The sequence below is a fragment of the Eptatretus burgeri genome, chromosome 18 (genome assembly GCF_056783735.1).
Source record: "Eptatretus burgeri isolate ZD-2024b chromosome 18, Ebu_testis_v1, whole genome shotgun sequence".
NCBI classification, from domain to species: Eukaryota; Metazoa; Chordata; class Myxini; order Myxiniformes; family Myxinidae; genus Eptatretus; species Eptatretus burgeri.
Genome location: NC_140978.1, coordinates 47,887,259 through 47,913,490, shown reverse-complemented (window position 1 = coordinate 47,913,490; position 26,232 = coordinate 47,887,259). Strand labels below are relative to the sequence as shown.

Sequence of the window (26,232 nt, the reverse complement as noted above, 5' to 3'; positions counted from 1 at the left end):
TGAATGTCTAAACTCGGTGTTTGCAGCTAAATCTTGTGTCCCAAACCCATCACTATCTCTACCCACTTTACCCAGTCGCACCCAACTGTCCCTGGACTCTGTATCCTTTTCTCCTGACAAGGTGGAGAGCTTGCTTTCAAACCTCGAGTCAGATTCTGCAACCGGTCCAGACGGCATCAGCCCACGTGTCCTCAAAGCCTGCTCTTCTGCTCTTGCTCACCCTCTCTCTGTTCTATTCACCCTCTCATTTGCCCAAGGTCATCTGCCATCTGCTTGGAAATCTGCTAACATCACTGCCCTGCATAAAAAGGTGCAAAAACAGATCCCTATAACTACAGACCAATCAGCCTTCTCCCAATCATCAGCAAGGTGATGGAATCCATCATCGCCTCAGATATGAAATCCTTCCTCTTCTCCAATGGCTTGATTTCCAATCATCAATTTGGTTTCAGACCAGGTCACTCTACCCTGGATATGCTGCTTCTGCTCTCCCATCAATGGATGGAGGTCCTCAATGCCAGACAGGAAATCTGAGCCGTATCCCTGGACATATCACGTGCTTTTGACACAGTCTGGCACCCTGCCCTACTCACCAAACTCTCTTCCCATGGTATTCAAGGCCATCTCCACTCATGGCTCGCAGACTTCCTCTCCTGTCGCAGTCAACGTGTGGCCCTAAATGGAGTTCTTTCATCCCCTCTTCCTGTGCAGGCTGGAGTTCCTCAAGGTAGCGTTCTGGGCCCTGTTCTTTTTCTGGTTTTCATCAATGATCTCTCGGACTCTCTGGAAAATCCTCTATTTCTCTTTGCCGACGACTCCACCCTCTGCCGTACCATCTGTCATCCCTCAGACCGGCAAGCAGCAGCTTCTTCACTCACTGCAGATCTGGATAAAATCACAAACTGGTCCAACACGTGGAACATGTCTTTCAATCCAGACAAATCTCACACTCTCACAATGTCTCTTCGAAAGGACCGTTTACAAAACCCCCCCATCCACTTTCTCAACAATCCTCTGGAAGAAGTCTTTTCTTTCAAGCTTCTAGGTCTCACTATCTGCCATGACCTTTCCTGGGAAAGTCACATTTCCAACCTCGCCTCAAAAGCCAGTCGCCGACTGGGAATCCTCCGTCGTGCTAAGTCCTTCCTCGGCCCTCTTGAGCTCCTGACCACTTACAAAGCTTTTGTCCGTAGCCTGAAGGAGTACTGCTCTCCCCTCTGGGCTGGTGCTCCTGCCTCCCACCTTTCTCGGCTTCACGCTGTCGAAACCAGGGCATTTAAGATCATCGGCATCTCCCGCAATGAAGCTGAGTCTTTGGGCCTCTCACTCAATCACCGCAGGTTGGTCGGTGGTCTTTCTGTCTTCTACCGACTCCTCTCCAGCCTTGCCCCCCCTGCTCTCTCTGCGATTTGTCCCCACCACATTTCCACAGGGCGCTCAAGGTCCGCCAACAACCCCCTTCTGGTAAAACTACCAAAATCACGAATCACTGCTCATCTTCACTCTTTCATTCCTCTTTTTCCCGCCTTTGGAATAAACTTCCTCACTCTATTCTTTCCCATTCTTCCCTCCAGGCTTTCAAAACAGCTGTTCACCACCACCTCTTATCTTCCCCCATCCAAATCCTCGATCTTTTCTACCCCCGATAATCCACCCAAGCCCACTTCCTTCATTTCTCCTGCTTTCCTTCCTGAAAGTCCCTGAAATGTCCATCTTCTCTTCGCCATGTTCCCCGTCCCATCCCCATCCCTCTCCCTTCCACAGTTCACCTAATGTGTCTGTTCCCCACTGTTTTGTCCCTTCAACTCCTGCCCCTCTTGTCTCATGCCTCCTTGCTGTGAGTTGTGTTAGCTCTCATACGAGCCTCGACCAAGGTATACAAAAAAAAAAAATATATATATATATATATATATATATATATATATATATATATATATATATATATATATATATATATATATATATATATATATATGACGATTCTTATATCACATGCAGAGTATGCAGTGAGCCTATTCTGCGCCTCCTGGCTTTACAAGGGGAAATGAACTCACATAGGGAAAGCAGCACAGATACAAAAGTCTACTGGTGTGGTATATGTTTACCACAAAGCATTTTCCATTAGCCTGCTAGAAGTTATGAACACACAAAAAAATGTCATGTAAAGTTTGTTTTAAAGGCACCCATTTTGAAATTCAAGATTGCTGCCAACAAAAATTAATCAATATCATGCATATTATTATTCTTTGATTTTTAAGCCCTAATATATGAGTATTGACAGCAAAAGTAACACTACATGTTCTGAAAGTCCATATATTGAAAAATAATGATACGCTTGTCGGCCATTTTAAAAAGTTGAATATTTCAAATTGCCCAAGGGTGAGAACTTCACACCCACCTGAATATCTTTATATAGGTCCTATAGATGCATATTCAACAGAAAAAAACTATATCCGTGAATTCTGGGTTAGGGTGAAAATCGCTGTTTCACTGCCAGACTAGTCGTTGATGCTCGGCATGGTCTTCCTGGAAAGGTAGTGGCAGCAGAAAAAGTGGATAAGTTTAAATTTGAATTAGATCGGTACCTGGAAATTATGGAGATAGAGGGGTTTCGGGATGTTGACAGGACTTTAAGGCAGTTTGAGCATTGATGGGTGATTGTGTGCATGTAATGTGTATGGAGTGCTGTTAGTGGGGGTCTTGTCAAGGGGTGTTGTGTGGTTGATGTTTTTAACCAAGCCCATGCCCCCTCTCCTGAGGGGATGAAGTAAAAAAAAAAAAAAAAATAATAATAAAAATAAACTTGATTATTATTATTTTTTATATTTGCATTTTCCTCCTTGGATCTTGTGCAGATAAATTAGTATGGCACAGGCATGGCAGTTAAATTAGCGCACGAATAATGGGCTGAATGGCCTCCACCTGTGTTGGATTTCCTTGTATTCGTTCATCACAAAGATGAAAAAGAGAGCAGAAGAAACTGCAGAAAGAAACTTAAAAGGGGAATCGTCGCTTAGATTAAATGTTTTCAGTGCAAGTTTTTTTTTTTTTTGTATACCTTGTCGAGGCTCATATGAGAGCGAACACACAACGCACATCAAGGGGGGCATGAGACGGGAGGGGAGGGAGTGGGGAGGACAAAATAGCGGGGAACAGAGACATTTGGAGATCTGTCGAAGGGAGAGGGATGGGACGGGGAACATGGGGAATAGAAGATGGACATTACAGGGACTTTCAGGAAGGAAAGCAGAGAATTTGAAGGAGGTGGGCTTGGGTGGATTATCGGGGGTAGACAAGATCGAGGATTTGGATGGGGGATGATAAGAGGTGGTGGTGAACAGCTGTTTTGAAGGCCTGGAGGGAAGAATGGGAATGAATAGAGTGAGGGAGTTTATTCCAAAGGCGGGGAAAAAGAGGAATGAAAGAGTGAAGGTGAGCAGTGATTCATGATTTTGGTAGTTTTACCAGAAGGGGGTTGTTGGCGAACCTTGAGCGCCCTGCGGAAATGTGGTGGGGACAAATCACAGAGAGAGCAGGGGGGGGCGAGGCTGGAGAGGAGACGGTAGAAGACAGAAAGACCACCGACCAACCTGCGGTGATTGAGTGAGAGGCCCAAAGACTCAGCCTCATTGCGGGAGATGCCAATGATCCGAAATGCCTTGCTTTCTTCGGTGGGAGGATGGAGCACCAGCCCAGAGGGGAGAGCAGTACTCCATCAGGCTGTGGACAAAAGCTTTGTAAGTGGTCAAGAGCTCAGGTGGGCCGAGGAAGGACCTTGCACGACGGAGGATTCCCAGTCGGCGACTGGCTTTGGAGGCGAGGTTTGAATTGTGGCTTTCCCAGGAAAGGTCATGGCAGATAGCGAGACCCAGAAGCTTGAAAGAAAGGACTTCTTCCAGAGGATTGTTGAGAAAGTGGATCAGGGGGTTTCTACATGGTCCTTTCGGAGAGACATAGTGAGAGTGTGAGATTTGTCCGGATTGAAAGACATGTTCCACGTGTAAAAAGTTTGACAGCGGAAGCCTCGTTTTCATATCTTAGACCAGTGGTTCCCAACCTGTGGTATGCGAGGGCCTTCCAGGTGGCTCACGAGCACTTTCGGGCTCAACCTTTAAAAAAAATGATTTGGCCTGATACATCTGGGAACCCTGACACACAGAAAAGACGAAGCACAAGGAATGCTTTCCTCGGAACTTCTTGGTGACCATGGCCTCCTCGTACCCGACACTAGCCCGTCACGCTGTTCCCCAGCTACTGATTTTCCCCTCTACGTGGGAGTGCGAGCAGGGGTTCTCAGCCATGATGACAATCAAGTCAGTGATGAATCGTTACAGTGATGACTCCATCTACACCTCACTATCTGAAAACATGGACCATCTTCTATCTTCTCATCCAAACTCTCTCTTCCTCTTATGTGCCATGGCACCTCAGCAAAAGCTTTCTGCGACTCATTGGGACTGACTCAATCGGTCAACTTCCCGACCCGGATCTCAACCAATGGTACTCCATCTCTTCTGGGTCTGGTTTTGACAAATTTCCCTGACAATATCTGCTGCTCTTCCTTCGCTCCAATTGGTTCTTCTGACCACGTCCTTGTCAAAGTGGACATCTCTCTGGCTGTTATCAGAGAACCACCTCACCGCCGTCGAGTCTGGCATTTCACTCAAGCCGACTGGCAGGGTCTCCGAGCAGCCATCAAACTTACAGACTGGTCTCCTATCACTACTTTCTCAAACATCAACTCATCCTGGGAATTCTTTCAAAGAAACTTGCTCTCCCTCATGCACAGATTTATCCCCTCTCGTGTTCAGTTGTCTTACCCTTCCTCCCGCCCTTAGTTTACTGAAGCTTGTGGCGAGGCAGTTGTCCTGAAACAACTTGCCTTTGCCTCATGGAAAGCAAACCCAACTGAGGGCAATCTCAGTTCTTTCCACAAAGCTCGGAACAAGTGTGTATCTACCCTCAGGAGAGCCAGAAAACAACATCTTTCTCATCTCAAGTCTGAACTCTCAAACCTCTCTCCCTCCTCAAAATCCTGGTGACGTTTAATCAAATCTGTTTCTGGTGTATGTTCCCCCTCCATCCCCTCCCTTACCTCAAATGGCCGCACTGCTGATTCCACACGTGATAAAGCTGAATGTCTAAACTCGGTGTTTGTAGCTAAATCTTGTGTCCTAAACCCATCACTATCTCTACCCACTTTACCCAGTCGCACCCAACTGTCCCTGGACTCTGTATCCTTTTCTCCTGACAAGGTGGAGAGCTTGCTTTCAAACCTCGAGTCAGATTCTGCAACCGGTCCAGACGGCATCAGCCCACGTGTCCTCAAAGCCTGCTCTTCTGCTCTTGCTCACCCTCTCTCTGTTCTATTCACCCTCTCATTTGCCCAAGGTCATCTGCCATCTGCTTGGAAATCTGCTAACATCACTGCCATGCATAAAAAAGGTGCAAAAACAGATCCCTATAACTACAGACCAATCAGCCTTCTCCCAATCATCAGCAAGGTGATGGAATCCATCATCGCTTCAGATATGAAATCCTTCCTCTTCTCCAATGGCTTGATTTCCAATCATCAATTTGGTTTCAGACCAGGTCACTCTACCCTGGATATGCTGCTTCTGCTCTCCCATCAATGGATGGAGGTCCTCAATGCCAGACAGGAAATCCGAGCCGTATCCCTGGACATATCATGTGCTTTTGACACAGTCTGGCACCCTGCCCTACTCACCAAACTCTCTTCCCATGGTATTCAAGGCCATCTCCACTCATGGCTCGCAGACTTCCTCTCCTGTCGCAGTCAACGTGTGGCCCTAAATGGAGTTCTTTCATCCCCTCTTCCTGTGCAGGCTGGAGTTCCTCAAGGTAGCGTTCTGGGCCCTGTTCTTTTTCTGGTTTTCATCAATGATCTCTCGGACTCTCTGGAAAATCCTCTATTTCTCTTTGCCGACGACTCCACCCTCTGCCGTGCCATCTGTCATCCCTCAGACCGGCAAGCAGCAGCTTCTTCGCTCACTGCAGATCTGAATAAAATCACAAACTGGTCCAACACGTGGAACATGTCTTTCAATCCAGACAAATCTCACACTCTCACTATGTCTCTTCGAAAGGACCGTTTACAAAACCCCCCATCCACTTTCTCAACAATCCTCTGGAAGAAGTCTTTTCTTTCAAGCTTCTAGGTCTCACTATCTGCCATGACCTTTCCTGGGAAAGTCACATTTCCAACCTCGCCTCAAAAGCCAGTCGCCGACTGGGAATCCTCCGTCGTGCTAAGTCCTTCCTCGGCCCTCTTGAGCTCCTGACCACTTACAAAGCTTTTGTCCGTAGCCTGATGGAGTACTGCTCTCCCCTCTGGGCTGGTGCTCCTGCCTCCCACCTTTCTCGGCTTAACGCTGTCGAAACCAGGGCATTTAAGATCATCGGCATCTCCCGCAATGAAGCTGAGTCTTTGGGCCTCTCACTCAATCACCGCAGGTTGGTCGGTGGTCTTTCTGTCTTCTACCGACTCCTTTCCAGCCTTGCCCCCCCCCCCTGCTCTCTCTGCGATTTGTCCCCACCACATTTCCACAGGGCGCTCAAGGTCCGCCAACAACCCCCTTCTGGTAAATCTACCAAAATCACGAATCACTGCTCATCTTCACTCTTTCATTCCTCTTTTTTTTCCCGCCTTTGGAATAAACTTCCTCACTCTATTCTTTCCCATTCTTCCCTCCAGGCTTTCAAAACAGCTGTTCACCACCACCTCTTATCTTCCCCCATCCAAATCCTCGATCTTTTCTACCCCCGATAATCCACCCAAGCCCACTTCCTTCATTTCTCCTGCTTTCCTTCCTGAAAGTCCCTGAAATGTCCATCTTCTCTTCGCCATGTTCCCCGTCCCATCCCCATCCCTCTCCCTTCCACAGTTCACCTAATGTGTCTGTTCCCCACTGTTTTGTCCCTTCCACTCCCGCCCCTCTTGTCTCATGCCTCCTTGCTGTGAGTTGTGTGTTTGCTCTCATACGAGCATCGACCAAGGTATACAAAAAAAAAGAAAAAAAAAAAAAGTCAAAGAACCAGAACCGTCTTGCTGTACCCGGGCATGATTTCCGATGTGCTGTGAGCAAAGTTATGCCCCGCATCGACCAGCTGGTGGTGAAGAAACAGATGCAGCCCTCACATTAAATTTTGTTCTTTGTTGACAGTTAGTTCATTTGTGTTCTACTTGTGAATAAATTGATATCTTATCAAATTGAGTTTTTCTGGAACCAGGTGGTACACGGCGACGGTATGGGACCTCCAAGTGGTACTCGATCAGGAAAAGGTTGGGAACCACTGTCTTTGACGGTGCCAATCCGCCAATTCTATTTTGTTGATGTCAGGGTCAGGTTCAGCTTTGGAGACTCATCAGAAATAAATATTGTTGCGGATTTGGAAACCTATCGCACTGAACATACAGGTCCTTTAGATCAGTTATATCGGTAAGTATGTGTTTTCAGTTAGGATCCCGTCCTTTGTTTAATGGGTGAATAATTGTACGTGCGCTGTGAATTACTTTATAGTCAGACCTTTTGTTCCATCAATTAAGACAACAATGACATCCTCCTTCGTTTCTCGTCCCACCATCATCCATCGGCACCATTAAACACGTACATGGGCGGGTTTCCTCGGCCACCAGAGCTCCGACTCCGCCCCAGAGAGATGGAATGTTCCCCTCGACCAATGGGAGGCGTGAGACACCACAGACATCGACTTTCTCACGAACCCTCGACCAATGGGAGGCGTGAGATACCACAGACATCGACTTTCTCATGAACCCTGGACCAATGGGAGGCGAGATGTCTCCGACGGTGATCCTCCCCATGACACCCCATCCCGCAGGAGAAATGCCATATAAGAAACGCCAGGGCCTTTCCTTGAGCTGGAAGACTTCAATAAAGACCATTGGGGTCCACTTCTGTGTGTGTCTGTGTGTGGGCCCGTCTTTAAGTAGCAACTGTTAAGTGCCTTGTACATTATTTGCAGTTCATTTCTATTAGTCGTGATAACTCTGCTTCTTACGTGCTCCCCTCCTTCCCCACCTATTTTAAATAAACCCATGTGTTAAATGTATCAGTTCGTTTTTGTGTTTCTTTTATTGGTTTAACACGGTGCGTGTTGGAGAATTAGCCAGGCTGTTGCCGCTGTAAAAGGGACCTTTGGACCGACGAAAGCTCGGTGACCATCCGCTCGGGTCACACACGGTTTGAGTACGCTAGCGACTCGTTCCATACGAGCATCGTCGAGGGTGAATTTCCCCAGTAGTTTGGACCACGTGGGTATTTAGCTAAATTGAAATTGGCAATCGACCCTACCCCACGTGGTCGATCTATTGGCGAACTTCGGTCCGATAAGGGACCCGTCGGCTCTGGAGTTATCCGGGGTGACGACCTATACATTCCGGGTGATCGGTGGAGCCGACTCTACTGCTCCATCTGGTGGTCGTGCTTGTCGCCGATACCCGGGCCCGCAACAATATCGCCACAAACATGTCTTTAAAGCCTGTTTGTTGATACATCAGCTATGTGAGAGATGGGTAAGATATATTAGCTGGTTTATTTTTTTTTCTGTTTAGCATCACCACTGACCCGTCTGTTTAAACAAAAAAAATGTTTTTTTTTGGACAAAACGTCCGTCTCCATGAGTCACATCATGTGTCATGGGCATGCTGATGGTCATGGTTCAAGGTCATGCTGATGAACATGGTGGAAACAAATACGTGAAAATGCCATTTGTTGTTTGTCAAATTTGTGCCCCTTTTGTGAAAATGTGCCCGTTTTCATCACACAAGTACCCTGCCCCTTTTTGCTTCAAGGTAGGTGTCTGAATGGGTGTAGAAATGGTCATGGTTTTGGATGGGGGTTTATCTGAGATGGTAGAGAACAGTGGTATTGAAGACATGGAGGGAAGAATGAAATTGAAGAGAATGTGGAAGTTGTTTCCACTGGTGGGGGAAAAAAGGAACAAATTGGTGGAGGTAAGCAGTGATTCTGGATTTTGGGAGTTTCATTAGAAGAGGGTTGCTGGTGGACTGCATGCTTTGCAGATACCTGGGAGTGACAAAGCACAGAGGGCAGAGGTTACAGGACCAGAAAGGAGGTAGAAGAAGACAGAGAAACTACCGCTGTCGATGATGCCAAAGTGATCGGCCCATAGGCTTAGCTTTATTATGGGAGATTCTTAATGATCTTGAAGGCGTTGGTTTCCAGGGCGTCAAGCTAAGCTCGGTATGAGGCAGGGAAGCCAGCCCAGAAGGGAGAGCAGTATTACATCAAGCTGTTGATGAAGACCTTGTAGGTGGAGAGGAATTCAGGTGTGCCAAGGAAGGACTTTGCATGATAGAGGATGCCTCATTGGCGACTGGCTCTGGAGGCCAACTTTAGATCATTGCTCATGGTGAGAGCCAGGAGTTTGAGTGACTGACTTTTTTTCAAGAGGTTTGTTAAAAATGTAGATGGGAGGGTTTGCCAGCCAGTCTTTTCAGAAAGTAAGCGTGCGAGATTTATCGGGATTGAAAGACATATTCCAAGTGTTTGACCAGCTTGTGATCTTGTCAAGTTCCGAAGAGAGGGAAGAGGCTGCTGCCTGTCTCTGAAGAATGAGGGATATCATCGCAGAGGTTCTAGTCATTAGCAAAGAGGTTAGGGTTGCCATAAAATTCTCCACCTTCTCAGGGTGGAGTCCAGGAGCAGTTGGATGAAACTGGGAAGGAGGGGTACTGAGAGTGAAGGGTTGGGGAAACAAGGTTTTGTAGCAAACAAAGAATTGTGGAATTCGGCCTTCTCATGAGCGGATTCCGCTGTGGTACCATTTGAAGAGAGGGGAGGGATGGAAGGGGAGTATACACTAGAGACAGACGTAACAAGGTGCCACCAGGTTTGTGGAATGAGGTCTGGGCTTCTGAGAGTGGAAATTTGTCCTTGATTTGCTCTTCTGTCTATTTTCTTGGGTTTTCTTTGTTCATAAGCTAGTTAAAGTATTTCCCCCAACTCAGGTCAGATCAGATTAGATCTGTGACTTGCTACAGATACCATGTAAGCCTGTAATAACCTGTTCCATGGTCAGGTTGTCGGTGACGAAACCGTCTCCCCCACCAAGTTTCTTGGTGAGGAGGGTGAATGGTATGGACATTGGACACCCGACAGGATGAAGAACAAAACCTGTCAAAGGGTGGAGTTGTTCCTTGTGAGCCAACGACCATCCCCATCTAGTGCCCAACTGTGTCTGCAGACGTCTTCCTGCAGTTGGGTTACTTTTGATGACGAGGTTGGTGACAGAATTTGTACTCCGGCCGCCGTAAAACCCTTCATTCCGCAAAACATTCCAAAAGCATAAAAAACGGAGTGCTTAGTTCCTCAAGACTGACTACAGGCTTGTTGTACCAATTTGAAGTTGCAGCTTAAATCCAGGAGAATGGTACCATCCCAGCCAAGGCTGGATGTTGGCAAGCTCAAGGATGAGAGGGCAGCTGAGAAGTTTGCGAACAGGCTGAGTGGAGCTTTGGGGGATCCTGAAGAGTTGTGGAGTGCCTTGAAGACCACCGTCCTTGATGTTGCCGGTGGATGTCTTGGGGCTCACCGTAGGGCGAAGAAGAATTTTGTCTCTCAAAGGACAGTGGATACCATTGACCAGTTGCAGGGCCAGGCTGAAAAGACAGAGCTGAGCTGTTCAGGGAGTTGAGGCGTAAAACTGTACGTGCACTAAGGGTGGACAAGGAGGCCTATGTGCAAGGAATCTGTGTGGGTGTAGAGCATCACCTGCGTTCAAGTGATTCTCGTCCTGCTTACAGGGGAATTCGTGCATTGCGTTGCTCCAAGCCCGTCCCTCAGTATACTGCAGTTAGAGCAGAGGGTGGTGAGCTCTTGCCAGAGGAGTCCAAAGTGAAGGCCTACAAGGCCAGTTACTTTGAGCGGCTGGACCAGGTTGATCCACCAGCTGTCGAGTTGGATGTCAGGGGTGTTACAATCCCTATTGCTGACCCTCCAATCAACTGTGGTCCACATTTGCTTGTGGAAACACAGGCTGCAGTGAACCGGTTGAAATGGGGTAAAACTCCTGGGATCTGTGGCTCCATGCTGAACTTCTCAAGGCTGGTGGAAATGCTGCACTCGTGTCATTGCATGCAGTTCTGTGCTCTGCCTGGAACACAGGTATCATCCCAAATGACTGGAAGAGGGGCCTTGTTGACCCTCTCTGGAAAGGGAAGGGTGATCGCCAAGACTGCATCAACTACCGAGGTGTGACGCTGCTCTCAGTGCTGGCAAGATCTTTGCTCGGATAATTCTCGATAGGGTTCGCCACCATCTGCTTGAGCACCAGCGTCCAGAGCAGTCAGGCTTTACACCAAAGAAGTCAACAATTGACCGTATCCTTGCTCTTCGGGTCCTCACCAAACGCAGACGAGAGTTTCGGCAGGGGCTGCTTGTAACCTATGTTTGTCTCTGTTAAGCGTTTGATTCAGTAAATTGGGATGTCCTCTGGAGGATTCTTGGTGTTTGTGGGGTGCCACCAAAACTGATCAGTCTGATGTCTGAACAATACTCTGGTACTGAGAGTGCTGTGAGATGTGGTGATACCATCCCTGACTTTTTGCAGTTGTTACTGGAGTTTGTCAGCAGTGTGTACTGGCCCACACACTTTTCAGCACTTGTTTGGACTGGATTCTGGAGAGGATGTCAGAGAGATCAAGCTGCACTGCATCATTTGGGAATGTCAAGATATCTGACCTTGATTTCGCAGATCATGCAGTCATCTTTGCGGAGACTTTAGATATCCTTTTTGGGGCCCTCGAGGTGCTGAATGAGGAGTCTGATCCGCTGGGATTACTGGTTTCCTGGGTCAAAACTAAGATCCAGGTTTTCAATGACATCTTGGATGCTGCTCTCCTGTCTGTACCTTTTTTGTGGTGAGGATGTTGAGGTCACGGAAAGATTCACTTACATTGGCAGTAATATTCATGTCTCTGTTGGCTATGAGCCAGAGGTCAACAGACTTCTGGGTCAGGCCTGGGGAGTCATGGATTCAAATTGGATCATGGGGTGTGGCGCTGCCGCTACCTGTGCGGGAGGACGAAAGTCCAAGTCTTCAGGTCCTTGGTGCTTCCAGTCTTGCTCTATGGATGTGACACTTGGATTTTGACCAGGGATCTGAGACTTAGACTTAATTCCTTTGGCACCAGGTCTCTTCGGGGAATCTTTGGCTATCGCTGGTCAGACTTTGTGTCAAACGATTGGTTGCTGAGAGAGACTCAAATGAGATTTGTTACCTGCATAGTCTGTGAGCATCAGCTGCCGCTGTATGGACATGTGCTCGTTTTCCTCACGCTGATCCTGCTCACCAAATTCTCTCAGTGAGGGAGCCTCGTGTGTGGAGGAAGCCAATGGGCTGACCATATATGTGCCTCGTGGTTGCAGCAGGTTGATCAGCATCTCAAGGAGATGGGGATGGCCAGACAGAAGCCCCTGGAGTACTAGCGGAAAGTAAACGCAGTGACGCACTGCTCCGGCTCATGCTTCCATACCTGACCTGACTTGACCCCAACTCACATTGATCTCATCCTCTTTTACTCGAGTTACACCATCTGCATTTTTATTTGTTGGGACATTTCCCACATCTCTTGTTGATATATCTCTCATGGCTGCTATTCTGAAGATTTCTTTTTTTGTCATTCTTTAGTACTCGGCCTTTCATATATCTCTTCCAAGACCAGGGGTCTTTCTTTACCAATCACTTTATTTACATTTATTTTTGCCTTTTTATCTTCTTCAAGCCCTGACTTTCAACTTTGTTAACCATATCTTTTTTTTCTCTCACTGCACAGTTGAAAAAGTTCAGTTTAATGCTTTGCTTAAATAAATACACCGTTATAAAAATCGCTAATTTGTTAAAATTTTGGATTTCACTCTAGATATCGACAGTTATTTTGTTCACCAGATCCAATTCTCAAATCCGACATAATATTTCGATAATATACTTCAATTAGCTCGTGAGAGTAGATTGTTTTTCCAAATCGAGGCATGCTTGAAGAGGCCGAGCCAACTGGCGAATTAGGACCCCCGTCGATGATGAGATAGGACTCCGAGGGTGTCCAAGGATGCACCTGATGAAGGATATCATTAAATATGGCCATTAATTATCTTCAAAACTATAAAACCTTGCAGCTTGAAACTTTGCATGAATCCAAAGAAAACCTCAATGAAGTGCAAGAGTTAAAATTGGGTGTTTGGTTTAATTAACACACCCCTTTTGGAGTTATGGAGATGACACGCACACATTGCCTTTTATTAGTATTGTTACCTGCATAGTCTGTGAGCATCAGCTGCCGCTGTATGGACATGTGGCTCGTTTTCCTCACGCTGAGATGAGCAGCAACTCTAACCTTCCCTGCTACTAAACAAGGATTGTCTGTCCCCGGCCCTTCCAACACCACATCAAAATTGCTGGCCCTTCCAACACCACATCACAATCCCCACTGCAACATATTTTACCTCAAATATTCATCGTAGAGTGCAGTCTCATCTAAACGACCTGCAACACCATAGGAATAATTCTGTAACACTTTAAAGGCATAACAGACCATTCGTATCGGCTTACGGAATGGCAGCTAGTGTCAGCATGTGATGATGGATCATCGCGTCAGAGGACATAAGGTCTATTAAAACGGCCCTTGCAACAGCACAGTGTTTCCAGGTTTTTCCCCCAGAAAATCACCCAATTTTTGTTACTAAGTATTGCAGAGTTTATCCCAGAGACCATTGGTTAACCGGTGAAGAGGAAATTTCTTAGTCATCCTCTACATTTGAGTCATTTATTTAACAAACAACATAAACAAATACAAACAAACACATACATATGCGCATATGGAGGATCGGAACACAGACTTGCTCCAGATCTCTGAAATACATGATAAAGTTAAGTCCTTTATTTTGAATCTAGTGGGACATAGTATTTTTTTATTTCCAAATGCTGGCGCCAGTTTGTCAGGTCTTGATATTCCCAGGTGGAGCTCATCTTCAGCTTCCGTGCAGCCGCCAGCTTGATTTGGTTGAGTTGTTGTAACATATGTTCCCCAGATGTGTAGATTCTCTCCCGGTACAGAATGATGCACAGAATGATAGAATGACTCAAACTTCAACCCTTTTGGGCATTTTGATAGATTTCTATAGTATGTAGGTTAAAAGTCAGTCTTCTTCTAACAGACTGGGGAATATATACTATCTTGAAGCAATTAGAGCTTGGTGAATACATCTAGACATTTCCTTCGACCCACATTGCAGTTGTACTCAAATCATATTCCCCATCCAACTTTTTGGTGCCTTTAATAAAAATCCCTTAGAAAGCAAGATAGCTTTTAAATGATAGGCAATTCTCTTGCACTGAATTAAACTTATTTGAAAGGTCAGCCTGCTTATCATATATTTACCAGACAGGTCGACATCTTTCAATACAGAGGAAAGATATGATTATGTTAATTAAAATTTATAATGGATACATGTTCAAGCACATAGAATCATACCATATTTGAGTACCTTTTCCATTTCAGATTCAATACATTTATTTTAAGATCAAGTTTTAATTAACTTTTCTTATTGTTTTTATCACCCTCAAACCCATTGTGCTAATTTTGGAGAAATTGCATCGACACCGGTAACGTAACAGCTACCTCATGATCTTGGCCTGTCACGTGCCTCACAAACCTGACAATTGTCTCTGTGGCCGACATGCTTTTCTTTTCAAGTTCCCTTTTTTTCCCAGTAGGCAGCAATAATTTAAAACAGATCTCTTGACTCTGACTTAAACCATGCAGTCTCCTGACTTCAACTCGGGAAACCTTGGGGGAAGTTTTAAACCAATTTAAAATAGGCATCAATTTAAAATGCCATCAATTCTCAGATCGTACTGAGGTGGGACTGGGATCAGTACATCAAAGATCTGTCAAATTTTGGTAGATGAAAATGTACCAGAAAAGAGGACCATTGGCCAAATTTCAGCTCGCTCGGGCATATGGAACCTAGAAAACGAACGGCTCAAAGATTTGAAATGGGACAAACAAACAAAGTTCAGATGAAGTGAAATAAAAGGGTGTAAGAACAAGTAGAGGTGCATTCAAAGTTCACCGCCCTCATGCCAAATAAATAAATAACAAATCCTCCAGCACGTGACATTGCCTTCGGTGCCCGGCAATGTCGCCATGCAGCAGATGGAGACGGAGTTGGGAGGGAGTGGTGTAATGATGAATTGATCAATTCAGTCATTAAATTAAATGAATAATAATCATAAAATAATCAATTTTTTCGTCAATTGACTAATAGCAAACCGAAAACTCTGCAAATTGAGTACCAGCTTGCTGGTATCCTGCATCGGAGTGGTGCAGCAGCCCAGTGCAGCAGCAGCAGTGGTCCTTAGGCAGCCCCAACACTCTGCACAGAGTATGGTATGGATGGATGGATGGTTGGATGGATACCAAAACCACCAATGTTTCCTCTGAATCTGCAACTTTTTGAAAATAAAATTATTCATCAAAAAACGATTCATCAATTAATCAAAAATACCCTTGATAACCAAAAAACTTGTTCACTGTCATGTCCAAGTATCAGCTTCCCAGCTCAAAAGGTGCCTGGGATATTGCCCAGATGAGAAAGTAAATGAAGAAGGAATTAATAAATTGATAATTAATTGATTAATCGAAAAACGACAATTAAGCATGTTGCATAATTAATAGATTTATTGTTGTGTGTAAGTCGGGACAAAAATAAATGTGTGGTGCGACAACAAAACAAGCAACTTACAAAGCAGACACAGAGCAGACATCCCGATATAATTCTTCTGCACTCTTAACTTAAGTGAGGACACACACACACACACACACACACACACACACACACACACACACACACACACACACACACACACACACACACACACACACACACACACACACACACACACACACACACACACACACACACACACACACGATGAAGAGGAGTTAATCTCAATAAAGAAGAGGAGACTCAGTACCTTTTGCGGGATGCTTCGCCGAGCGATCCCAGTTAAGGGTTGCCGCGTCGTCTCCTGGCACAGCACGTGCACCTGGTCCAGAGAAAGGGTGAGGCCATGTGGCGTGAGGAAGAGCAGTGGGTGGAGATGGCGGCGAGAGGTAGTCAGTGAAGCCAGCGGCGAGTGGGTGGAGAAGGGTGGAGTCAGCATGCAAAGTCAAAGATCGAGAGGCAAGCAGATGTAGTAGGTGGATCCAGATGGCAGATGTACACTACGGTCAAAAGTTTTAGAACACCCCCATTTTTCAGTTTTTACTGAAATTTAAGCAGTTCAAGTCCAGTGAATAACCTGAAATGGTACAAAGCTAAGCGGTAAACTGCCAGAGGTTAAAAAAAGAGAAGTTTAGGTCACCAAAAACTGAAAAATAATGTAAATTTCAGAGTTGTTTATAAAGGCCCTTTTCAGGGAGTAAGTAATGGGTTAGCAACTGCAGTTTTTCTGCAGCAATGGAAGTAAATTGAGCCTTGAAAGTTAATGCAAACAATTCCTCCAGGTGTCCCAACTTTTGTTGATTAGTTACAAACCCTCTGTCTATATAAAAGCAGTGTTGGAACACACTGTGTTGCTGCACCCTCTGAAGCATTATTTGGACAATATTGCACTGCAGGAAGTAGTATATTGCTGTCATAATGGTGAGAAAAAGACAATTAACAAAGGAAGACAGACAGACCATTATATCACGGGTCATGTAGTAACCCTTAAAAGTGAAGGTCTTTCCTTTAGAGAAATTGCAAAGAAGCCAAGGTGTCAGTGAGTACAGTTTCGTACATCATCAAAAGACACTTGGAAACTTGAGGAAACTCTGACAGGAAGAGGTCTGGCAAACCCATAGCCACAACACAATTAAATAAGAACAGAGTTCAATTTGTTCGACCACTTTATTAGCGTGGAACGACAATAATCAAACAAGTATTGAACAGGTTGAAACACCCACAACATCCCTGGCTCCGGCTCAGGCTGCGCATGCGCACTGGCACAGGGGACCGTCGATATGTAGAAGTACCGTAAAGTACAATGTTCTCTATCTCCCTCCGAGTCTTTATTATGTTAATAGATAAAGGCTGAGAAAATATTAAGTTTAATGAATGAACAAAAGTTTATATCGCCCATCGTGTGACTATTCCATGGAGTAGTCCTTGTGCCAGGCAGGCACGCTGGTCGCTCTGGTGGATCGGCGTTGACCTATTGCTGGTGCTGGTGGTGTCACATCAGGCCCCAGTGAGGATGGGGCTCTCGGGGTTTCAGGGGCCGATGGTGGCGTCTGAAGGATCGCGCGCCTCGGTGTGCCTCGTCCTGGTGCTGCTGGCGTGTCTGAAACGGGTGTCGTCTTGCGCTGGGGTGTGCATACTGACGTCAGTGCCGGCGTGGGCCCCGTTGGCGTCGCAGATGTCACGGGTTCGCTGTCGAGGTCAGGCAGTTGCGGTGTTACAACGGGTGCAGGTACAGTGATGCGGGTTGCTAGATCATCATAGATAGACCAGGGTGGCAGCTGGTCATTGCGAACTGGGCTAAACTTGCGCAGGAATTTCCTGTTCCGAAGTGTGACTCTGCCCGAGCAGTCGATCTTGATCACGTATTGGTCGTGTTGGCGTACCTCCACGATACTGCCTGTCTTGTCCCATTTTTTTGGGTGGAATCCTGTCTGGTTCTGTACGCGGACTAGGTCCCCTACAGCAAGTGGCGGAAGGCGTTTGGTGTGTTCTGCCCAGGTGTCGGCTGTGCGGATATGACGTTTGCGGAGGGCCTCCTCCCTCGCTTTCAGGGTCTCATGCCAAGTGTCGTGCGGTCTGTACTTCCCGGGGATAATTGGGATGAAATCGCGTATCGGGCGGCCGAAGACACACATTGCCGGGGAGATCTTCGTGTCAGGGTCAGGCGTGTTACGATATTGTAGTATCGCTCTCTGCACAGCATCAGTGTCAAGTTCTCCCTGCGGGCTGGTGTTGTCTGTGATGAGTCGTTTCATTGTCTTAACTCCAATCTCCGCGCGACAGTTGCTGTGAGGGAAGGCCACCGATGACAAGCGGTGGTGTACGCCCCATCTGTGCAGGAATGACCTGGTCTCGGTGGAGGTGAACTCCGGTCCCCCATCCGACGCGAGCTCTTCTGGTGTCCCGTACGTCACGAAGGCGCGACGTAAGTGGTTTATGAGTCCGGCGGCGCCACCCGTCGACTTTGAGATGATCGGCCAGTTCGAGTATCTGTCCACCGTCACAAGGTAGTGTGCACCCCTGTGTACAAAGAAGTCCGAGCACACTGCCTGAAAGGGGTAAACGACCGGAATAGGTGGAGTTGGTGGCGCTCCAGGCTGTGATGGTGCCATCCGGTGGCAGTGTTCGCAGTTTTTCTGAGTGGCGCTGATGTCGGCCGACATGCCTGGCCAGAATACAGAGGATTCTGCGCGGGCGGTCATCATTGATATGCCCTGGTGGGCAGCGTGTAGGGCGCTCAGCACATCGCCGCGGAGTGAGGGTGGTATGACTACTCGGTCCTTGTATAGGATCACTCCATCTGTCGATGTAATGTTCTCGCGGTACTGGTGATAGTCGCGAATTGTCTCTGGCATCTCGATTTTTGAGTCGGGGATGCCATTCATTGTCATTCCCTCCAATATGTGCATATCGCCATCGCTGCTGGTGGCGTTCCTGACGCGATCCCATGTTACTGATCACAATGATTTGAGGCCCGCGGCACACCATGCCAGGTTGTCCTCCTCGACGTCGTCGTCATACTCTGGCTCAGTTTGGCGTAGGAGGGACAGGACGTCGGTGTGCGTGCTTGGTTGGAGGTGGGTCGCTATGGTGGCATTGTCATCTTGAAGGTTCATGAGTGGAGGTCGCGTGGTGCCGACCGGCCTGCGCGACATGGCATCTGCCGCCTTGTTCTTCATGCCCGGGATATGTATGATGCGGAAGCGATAATGCAGGGTCTTCTCCTTGAGGTTCCTGAGGCAGGGGTTGGGTATGTCGTCAAGTGCTCTGTCCGAAAGGAGTTTCAGCAGTGGTTTGTGGTCTACCGCAACGATCAGGTTCTCGCAGCCCAGTACGAAGTAGCGCGCCTTGTCCAAGGCGTCCGCGACTGCGAGAGCCTCGCCCTCTATGGGCGCGTATCTGGATTCTGCCGCGTGTGTAAATCTGCTGCCGACCAGGGTTATTTTCCATCCATCAGTGCAGCAGAATGGTCTAACTGGCACAAATCGGCAGTGCTTTTGAAGCAACCAGAATCCGATTCCCTCCTTCGACCAGTCCGTGGCGATGCATGTTGGCTTAGTTTTGTCAAATATGCGGACACCGTGTTCGATTTCTTGTACGATCACGTCTTTCGACTCGCGGAATATGTCCTCTAACTCCATGGACCACTGGAAGCGTTCTCCACTTTTCAGGAGCTTCCGGAATGGCTGCATTCGTTCGGCCATACTAAAGGCGTATGCCACCTGGTTGACAAGCCCGAACCACGATCTGACGTCGGTGATGTTACGCGGTTGTGGGAAATCGTGGATTGCTTCCAGGTAGCGGCTGCACGGTCGCACGTCGGTCATGGTGATGGTGAAGCCCGCGAAGTCCACCGTGGGTGCGCTGAAGACAAACTTCTCCGGGTTGAGGATGATTCCATTCCGGCCGCATATATCCAGCCATTGGACCACCTGGAAGTAGCTCCCCTCAATCGTGTCTGACCATAGTAGCGTGTCATCTACGCACTTGGTCTTGTTACCAATGTCCGCGACGATCTCATCGTATCGTCGTGAGTAACCGTCCCCCGATGCCATATACCCTTGTGGGGCAGATAGGTACCGGTAGCGCCCCCATGGAGTGATGAAGGTCGTCTTGTGGCGGTCGTCCTCGTGTAGGCGGACGCTATGGTAACCGTTCCATGCGTCGAATACTGTCTTGCGCTTCCCGTTAGGTACGCGTCTCGCCTGGTGGAACGGGGATTGGGTGTGGTGGGTCTCGCGGAACGCATGCTTGTTCAAGGCCTGAAAGTCGACGGTCCGTCGCGGCTTGCCATTCTTTTTCGCGCAAATTACCATGCGGTGACACCATGTCACCGGCGTGCCGACGGGTACTTCCTCCAACACGCCGAGCTGAACGTCCTGGTCGAGGCCTGCTTTTACCTCATCTTGCCAATGTATGGCCACGGCGATGGGAGTGTGATGGGCAACCGGTGTCGCGTTCTCATTGAGCATAAGACGTAGTGGCGGGCCGGTCATTCTCGGTAGTGGCTGGTGTGGGCACGTGTTGAATGTGCTCTGAGCATACATCCTGAGTAAATGTGACTGTAGTGCCTCGCTGTTGGCCTCGGTCGCTGGCATGGGGAGTGCGGTCGGCTTGGTCGGCGGCTCCGCACGTCGCGGGCAGTCGCACAATTCCGAGGTCGTCAGATTCACCTCTCGGGAGTGTCGGGAATCTGTCCGAGATCATTCCCAGGTCCATGCAGGCCGCGCGGGAGAGGAATATGCGGTCTAAAGAGTCCGTCACGTACGCGATTTGGCGCGTCTCCAATCTCCGAGCGTCGTCACTGTTACCGGCGAATCTGACTACCACGGCTCCGAGGATACGAATTCCTCTGTTGTTTGCGGCCTTCATGGTCATGGATACAGGTATGAGGTCCTCGGTACTCAGGCCCATTTGTTGGACGACTTTAATGCTGATCAGGCAGCTCTGGCACCCTGTGTCTGCCATAGCGGGTAGGGTTACCGCACGGGTGTGTTTCAGGAGGTTAAAACCCAGCGCTTTGTAATCCTCGCGCTTGTTGGTGAGAGTGAGGTTGACTTATGGCTGCGGGTCGGATATGCGTTTCATCCACTTATCGCACATATCATCGTACAGGTGGTGAGCGAGGGGAAGCGTGCGCATTTCGTCCTCTGTGCTGGCCATGGTGACCGTGCATAGCTCGACGAAGGCTGCCGTCTGCTCGTCGTACATCCCCTCGGTCTCCTTAGATGGGGGTCTTGCCGATCGGCCGCCCAGGCACGCCTTGTCGAGGTGATTCTGGCGGTCACACTTCCGGCACTTTTTACTGTATCCGGGGCACTCGGCGCGTCTGGCGCGCCATTGAGGTGTTTTGCCGTGGCCCACCTCGCCGCAGTAGATGCATACTCCTTTGGGCTTGGCCTTCCGTTTTTCCGGCCTGGCTCCTACTCTGGCGCGGACGTCCTGTCGCTTTCCCCGCCGATACGAACTACTGATCGCGTCCATGCTCTGAGTGTCAAGCAGGCGCGATGCCGAGCGTTTTCCAGACTCTTTGGCCTCGATATACTCTATCATGTCCTTTAATGGCATGTCCTGGTTCTTCTCACCGAGTAGGTCAAGTTGTATTGCTTGGTCCGCGATGCCACGGGCAACCACGTTGCGCAATATCTCTTCCGTGAAGTCGTTGACCTGATCGCACCCCGCCTTGGTGCACTTCATTTCATACTTGCACGTGTCCGCCTGCCCCTTGATGCGGGCGTGGAACGACCGGACGGGTTCCTCGTGTCCCTGCCGCATGTTAGACAGGGCCACTCGAGCTACCATCGTGTTCTCCGTCCGGACGGCGAGCGCCTTCATGGCGGCGAGGACGTCTTCTTCATCGCTGCCCACGAGGCTCCTACCTGCCGCGCGAGTGAGGTCCTTTCTCAGCTCCTCCTCACAGCACTCCAGTAGTTGCGTGACTATGTCGGGTCCGACAAGCTTAGTACCTGTTTTGTATTCGCCCCAGCGGGTTATGAAGTACGACCAGGCCTCGCCCGTTCCGGCCAGTGCCCTGGAGGGACGCTTGAGTTTCTCCATCTTGGCATTCGAGCTCGCCGCCCTCGGGGCGGCGACGTGCACAGTGCCGTGTATACTCAACATGGCGGCCACCACTGCCGCCTCTGCGTGTGTAGCCATATAATCACAACCCTCGATCGGGCACTCTGCTTCCACCGGCGCCATAGGAACAGTTATTCTGGAGTAAACGTTCTATTTTCGGTGATGCACACGTGTGTACAGTGTCCTGGGGGCGAAGATTGGGTACAGTACCCGAGAAATCCAAACTCACTGTCGACGTTCTCGTGGTCCGTTTTCACCCAGTCGTGTCCTCCTCAGCACCGACGATCTTTACTCGACTGCATCAAGTTGTTTGATTATAAATAAGAACAGAGTTCAATTTGTTCGACCACTTTATTAGCGTGGAACGACAATAATCAAACAAGTATTGAACAGGTTGAAACACCCACAACATCCCTGGCTCCGGCTCAGGCTGCGCATGCGCACTGGCACAGGGGACCGTCGATATGTAGAAGTACCGTAAAGCACAATGTTCTCTAACAATCAGAAGACAAGTTTTTGAGAGTCAACAGCTTGCGTTATAGGCGGCTCACAGGACAGCAGCTTCAAGCACAGCTTAGCACTGGTCGAAGTAAGGAAGTCTCAGTTTCAACTATGAAGAGAAGACTTGGAGCTGCAGGTTTGACAAGTCGAGTGGCAGTAAGCAAGCCATTGCTAAGATGGCAAAATAAGAAAAAGAGGCTTGCCTGGGCCGTGAAGCACCACTAGTGGATTACTGAAAACTGGAAGGTCTTATGGACCGATGAATCAAAATTTGAAATCTTCGGTTCATCACGCAGGGTTTTGGTACTCCGTCAAGTAGGCGAAAAGATGGTTCCTCAGTGTGTGACACCAACTGTCAAACATGGAGGAGGAAGCGTGGTGATCTGGGGCTCTTATGCTGTATCCAGAGTCGGCGACTTGCACAGAGTAACTGGCACCCTGAACACAAAGGACTACCACAGCATTTTGCAGCACCATGCAATACCCTTTGGTCTACGCCTTGTTGGTCAGGGTTTCATCCTGCAGCAAGATAATGACTCAAAACATACCTCCAGGCTATGTCAGAACTACCTTAGAAGAACATAACAAGACTGTAGGCTTCAAATCATGGAATGGCCAGCACAGTCTCCAGACTACGCGTACACACACACACACGTACACACACCACACACACACACACACACAACACACACAACACACAACACACACACACACACACACACACACACACACACACACACACACACACACACACACACACACACACACACACACACACACACACACACACACACACACACACGCGCGCGCGCGCACCGATTATTGCTTTTATGCATGCTATGACGACAATAACAGTGACTATATCATGAGTCCAACAAACAAGATATGGTGTGTCCATGCTTCCCATCCACCAAACATTCCCTTTAACCAGGATCCAAACTCCCATCCTTTAGTATATTCATGGTATTTTGCAGCTACCTTCCTTACATGCTGTATCACATCATGGATCTTTTCAGAGTTATCCGGAATGTAGGTGCAACATTATTTCCCAGTTATGGCACAAGTACCTCCTTGGGCTGCCAAGATCATGTCTAAGGCTATCGTATTTTGCATGGTCATTGTGCGCAGGGCCGCCACCTCAGCGTTGACTTTCTCAGTCATCAGCAGTTTTGTTCCCCAATTCCTCCAACGAGGCTGCCATTTCAATCAGCTCTCTCCCAGCTTTCCACGACAACTATCGGGGAACAATTGACATTGCTGCGAGTTCCCCTTTTGAAATGCTCCTCTTGCGTCGTAGAATACCTTTAGACAGCAGGTTCGTGATTAGACGTATATGTGGCACCACATACTGTAACCCAAGTAACAGGATCCGGTCCAATTAAGTGGCAACCAAGAATAGGCTCTAAACCCACACACAAAATATGTGCCGTTTGTTGCTACTTTAGCATATGTTTCATTCCTGCCTTTCTGGTTGTCTGCTATGTCGTTTACCTCTATTGATGAATTCCAGGTAGATTTGCCTGCATAAAATTTGCTGCTCGGATTCGTCCAGGTTCGGCAATGGAACCCAGCATGTTTGTATGTAACCCTAAAGTACGGGGGTTTGTTCACCAAGCAGGGAGGGTACCACCCACCCGCAAAGCTCGAACATGACTTGTTCGATTCAAGGCATAGTTATGGTACCATCTGGCTCCGCAGTAATCAATTTCCTCAAATGGGATCACCTTTAATGACAATCCTGTTATTGAAGAGTGTGGGAAGTGGACACATACCCAACACTTCGCCTTATTTTCCTTCATTGCGTAATTGTTTAACAGGGTCAAAAAGGTGTTTATCCCATACACACCTTTCTTATGCAATTGGTCTCGATGCTTATCTTCTTCTTCCCTTCTTACTATCACAACCCATTCCTGGTTTCCCTTGCTCCAAACCTACCGAACATTCTGCTCTCCCTGGCATTCCAATAATGCTCTCACTGTCTGTTATCATCCATGTTATCACTTATGCACATGCTGATTAGAAACACTGCCACACATACCATAAACCTTTGGTAACGCTTTTCCCACTTGCGGCTTTCCTCTATTCTCACAATTTCCTGTATGCTCTTTTGCAATGAGATTTGTGAGTACATGATGGCTTACCTTCACACTTGACAGCTGTGTGGGTAAACAATAATACCTGGTGGGGTTGGTCCAATGTGCCTTCAGTGCGTTCTTCTGATTGAACACCTTGATGTACATCCAGTCACCCGGCTGGATGCCGTGGTGGTGCTCCGCAGCCGGTTCCGGTCGCGCTTGTTTGACTTGCGAGTGGAATTCCTTGACAAGTCTTGTTAAGGCAACACAAAAGTTAATCATTGTGTCATCCATCATGTGTATATCTGTTTCAAAGTTATTGGAGCTGTTACCGGCACTCACAGTTGCCTCCCCATCAGTATTTCATGTGGGGATAGTCCACTGCACCTGTTTACCGTTGGTTTCATTGACATCAGTGCCAGAGGAATAGCCTCCGGCCATTTCAAACCTGTTTAATCACATATTTTAGCAAGTTTGTTCTTCAGTATGCTGTCCTGGCACTCGACTTGCTCTGCAGACTCAGGATGGTTTGCACAGTGGAAGTGTTGTTTTATTTGCAAAGCTTTACAGAGTTACTTCGTAATATCTGATGTGATGAGCTCCTTCCGGTTGTTAAAACACTTCACCAACATTATGGTGTTGACAATACATACAGCGAGTACAAAAATTCTCTGTCACAGCCGTAAACCACGGAGCGTGCCATGTTCAACGCACCTACATCTGCATCCCCCGTTTGCTCATACGGCCACTAACGTGAGCCAAACGAGCAAGCCATGGCAAAAGCGCCTTTGGGACAACTACCTTACCTTCTTTCTGAAAACCAGCTTTGTTTCCACATTACAGCGGCATCACGTCTCCTTCCATCTGGCTTTTTTATTCACTTTGGTTGACTCCTGTAGTGCCGCAATGTCATCAGTAGTCGGTGCTCATTCCTCACTTTCCTCTTTTGAGGGCATGTTTGTTCCCTTTAAAACCATATCCGTCAGCTTTGTATGTGCTCGGCATTTCTTTGATAGATGAAATGCTTCTAATAGCATTACAGGTGTCCAGAAATATAACAGGCAGTGTTTGGAGCCACATAAAGATGAGGTAAGTGATCAATGGCGCATGCTGTTCGTTCGGGTAAACATGGGCCTGTCGTTGTGATACGAACACTGTCACAAACGTTAAGAACCCCCCCCCCCCCACCCCACTCGTCTGTTAACAAGTGTACACGCTTGGTCCCACCAATACTGGAATGTTGATCAATGGACCTGACTTTAACAAGCACTTCCACAAGGCCGAAAGAACTCTGACGTGAAACACACAAGTTCAAACAGTGCGATTTAAGATAACGTGGTGAAAGTTCCTTTTAAGCAAACTCATTAACAAACACATGATCGACTTTAAATATTCCACAAGACCTCGGATCACCGGTCTATGTCGCACTTTGCGCTACTTTCCTCGCACAATCAGCATTATCATTCAGTTTTTCAACACAAACACTTCACAGAGCCTGCATGTAATTAATTTCCACATCATGCCATGATAACTCACCTACTCTTTCCAAAGGACATTGTGAGATCCTTAACATTCACAAACCAATGCTATCAGATGGGGCATCCAGTCAACGTCCATCCGAGGGACGGCACACATTGATGCATCACCTGCTTGCAAATATAACAGCATGAGCAGTGATGTCCATTTATATATTTTGTGCGCTCACATCACACCATCACCTCTGCTACTGAAGGTGGACAAAAGACTGGAGACCATTTCATCCCATCCTTTCCGGCACAGTTACATGGCTG

At 47.8% G+C, this 26,232-nt stretch overlaps 2 protein-coding genes across 7 annotated transcripts in view; one reads left to right on the top strand and one right to left on the bottom strand.

Moving 5' to 3' along the window:
- Window positions 1–26,232, top strand: part of PLRG1 (pleiotropic regulator 1) — a 204,895-nt gene that overhangs the window by 15,507 nt on the left and 163,156 nt on the right. The window lies entirely within an intron of this gene.
- On the bottom strand, window positions 13,847–25,341 carry LOC147009054 (uncharacterized). Of its 2 annotated transcripts, XR_015053149.1 has the most exons (4): window positions 25,249–25,341; window positions 24,546–24,695; window positions 16,039–16,288; window positions 13,847–15,513 (listed from the first exon to the last, which is right to left on the bottom strand). XR_015053149.1 is itself a non-coding variant. In XM_085863552.1 (2 exons), the coding sequence occupies exon 2, from the start codon at window positions 21,987–21,989 to the stop codon at window positions 20,847–20,849; it is 1,143 nt and encodes a 380-aa protein (XP_085719678.1). In that variant the 5' UTR covers window positions 21,990–24,695; window positions 25,249–25,341; the 3' UTR covers window positions 19,589–20,846. The 2 variants fall into 2 exon arrangements, 1 of the variants encoding a protein (XP_085719678.1); XM_085863552.1 differs by lacking the exons at window positions 13,847–15,513; window positions 16,039–16,288 and having other exon boundaries at window positions 19,589–24,695.

What these genes read in the sequence shown, in the direction of transcription:
- LOC147009054 (XM_085863552.1), bottom strand. Translation starts at nt 21,989, where the DNA reads ATGGCGCCGGTGGAAGCAGAGTGCCCGATCGAGGGTTGTGATTATATG.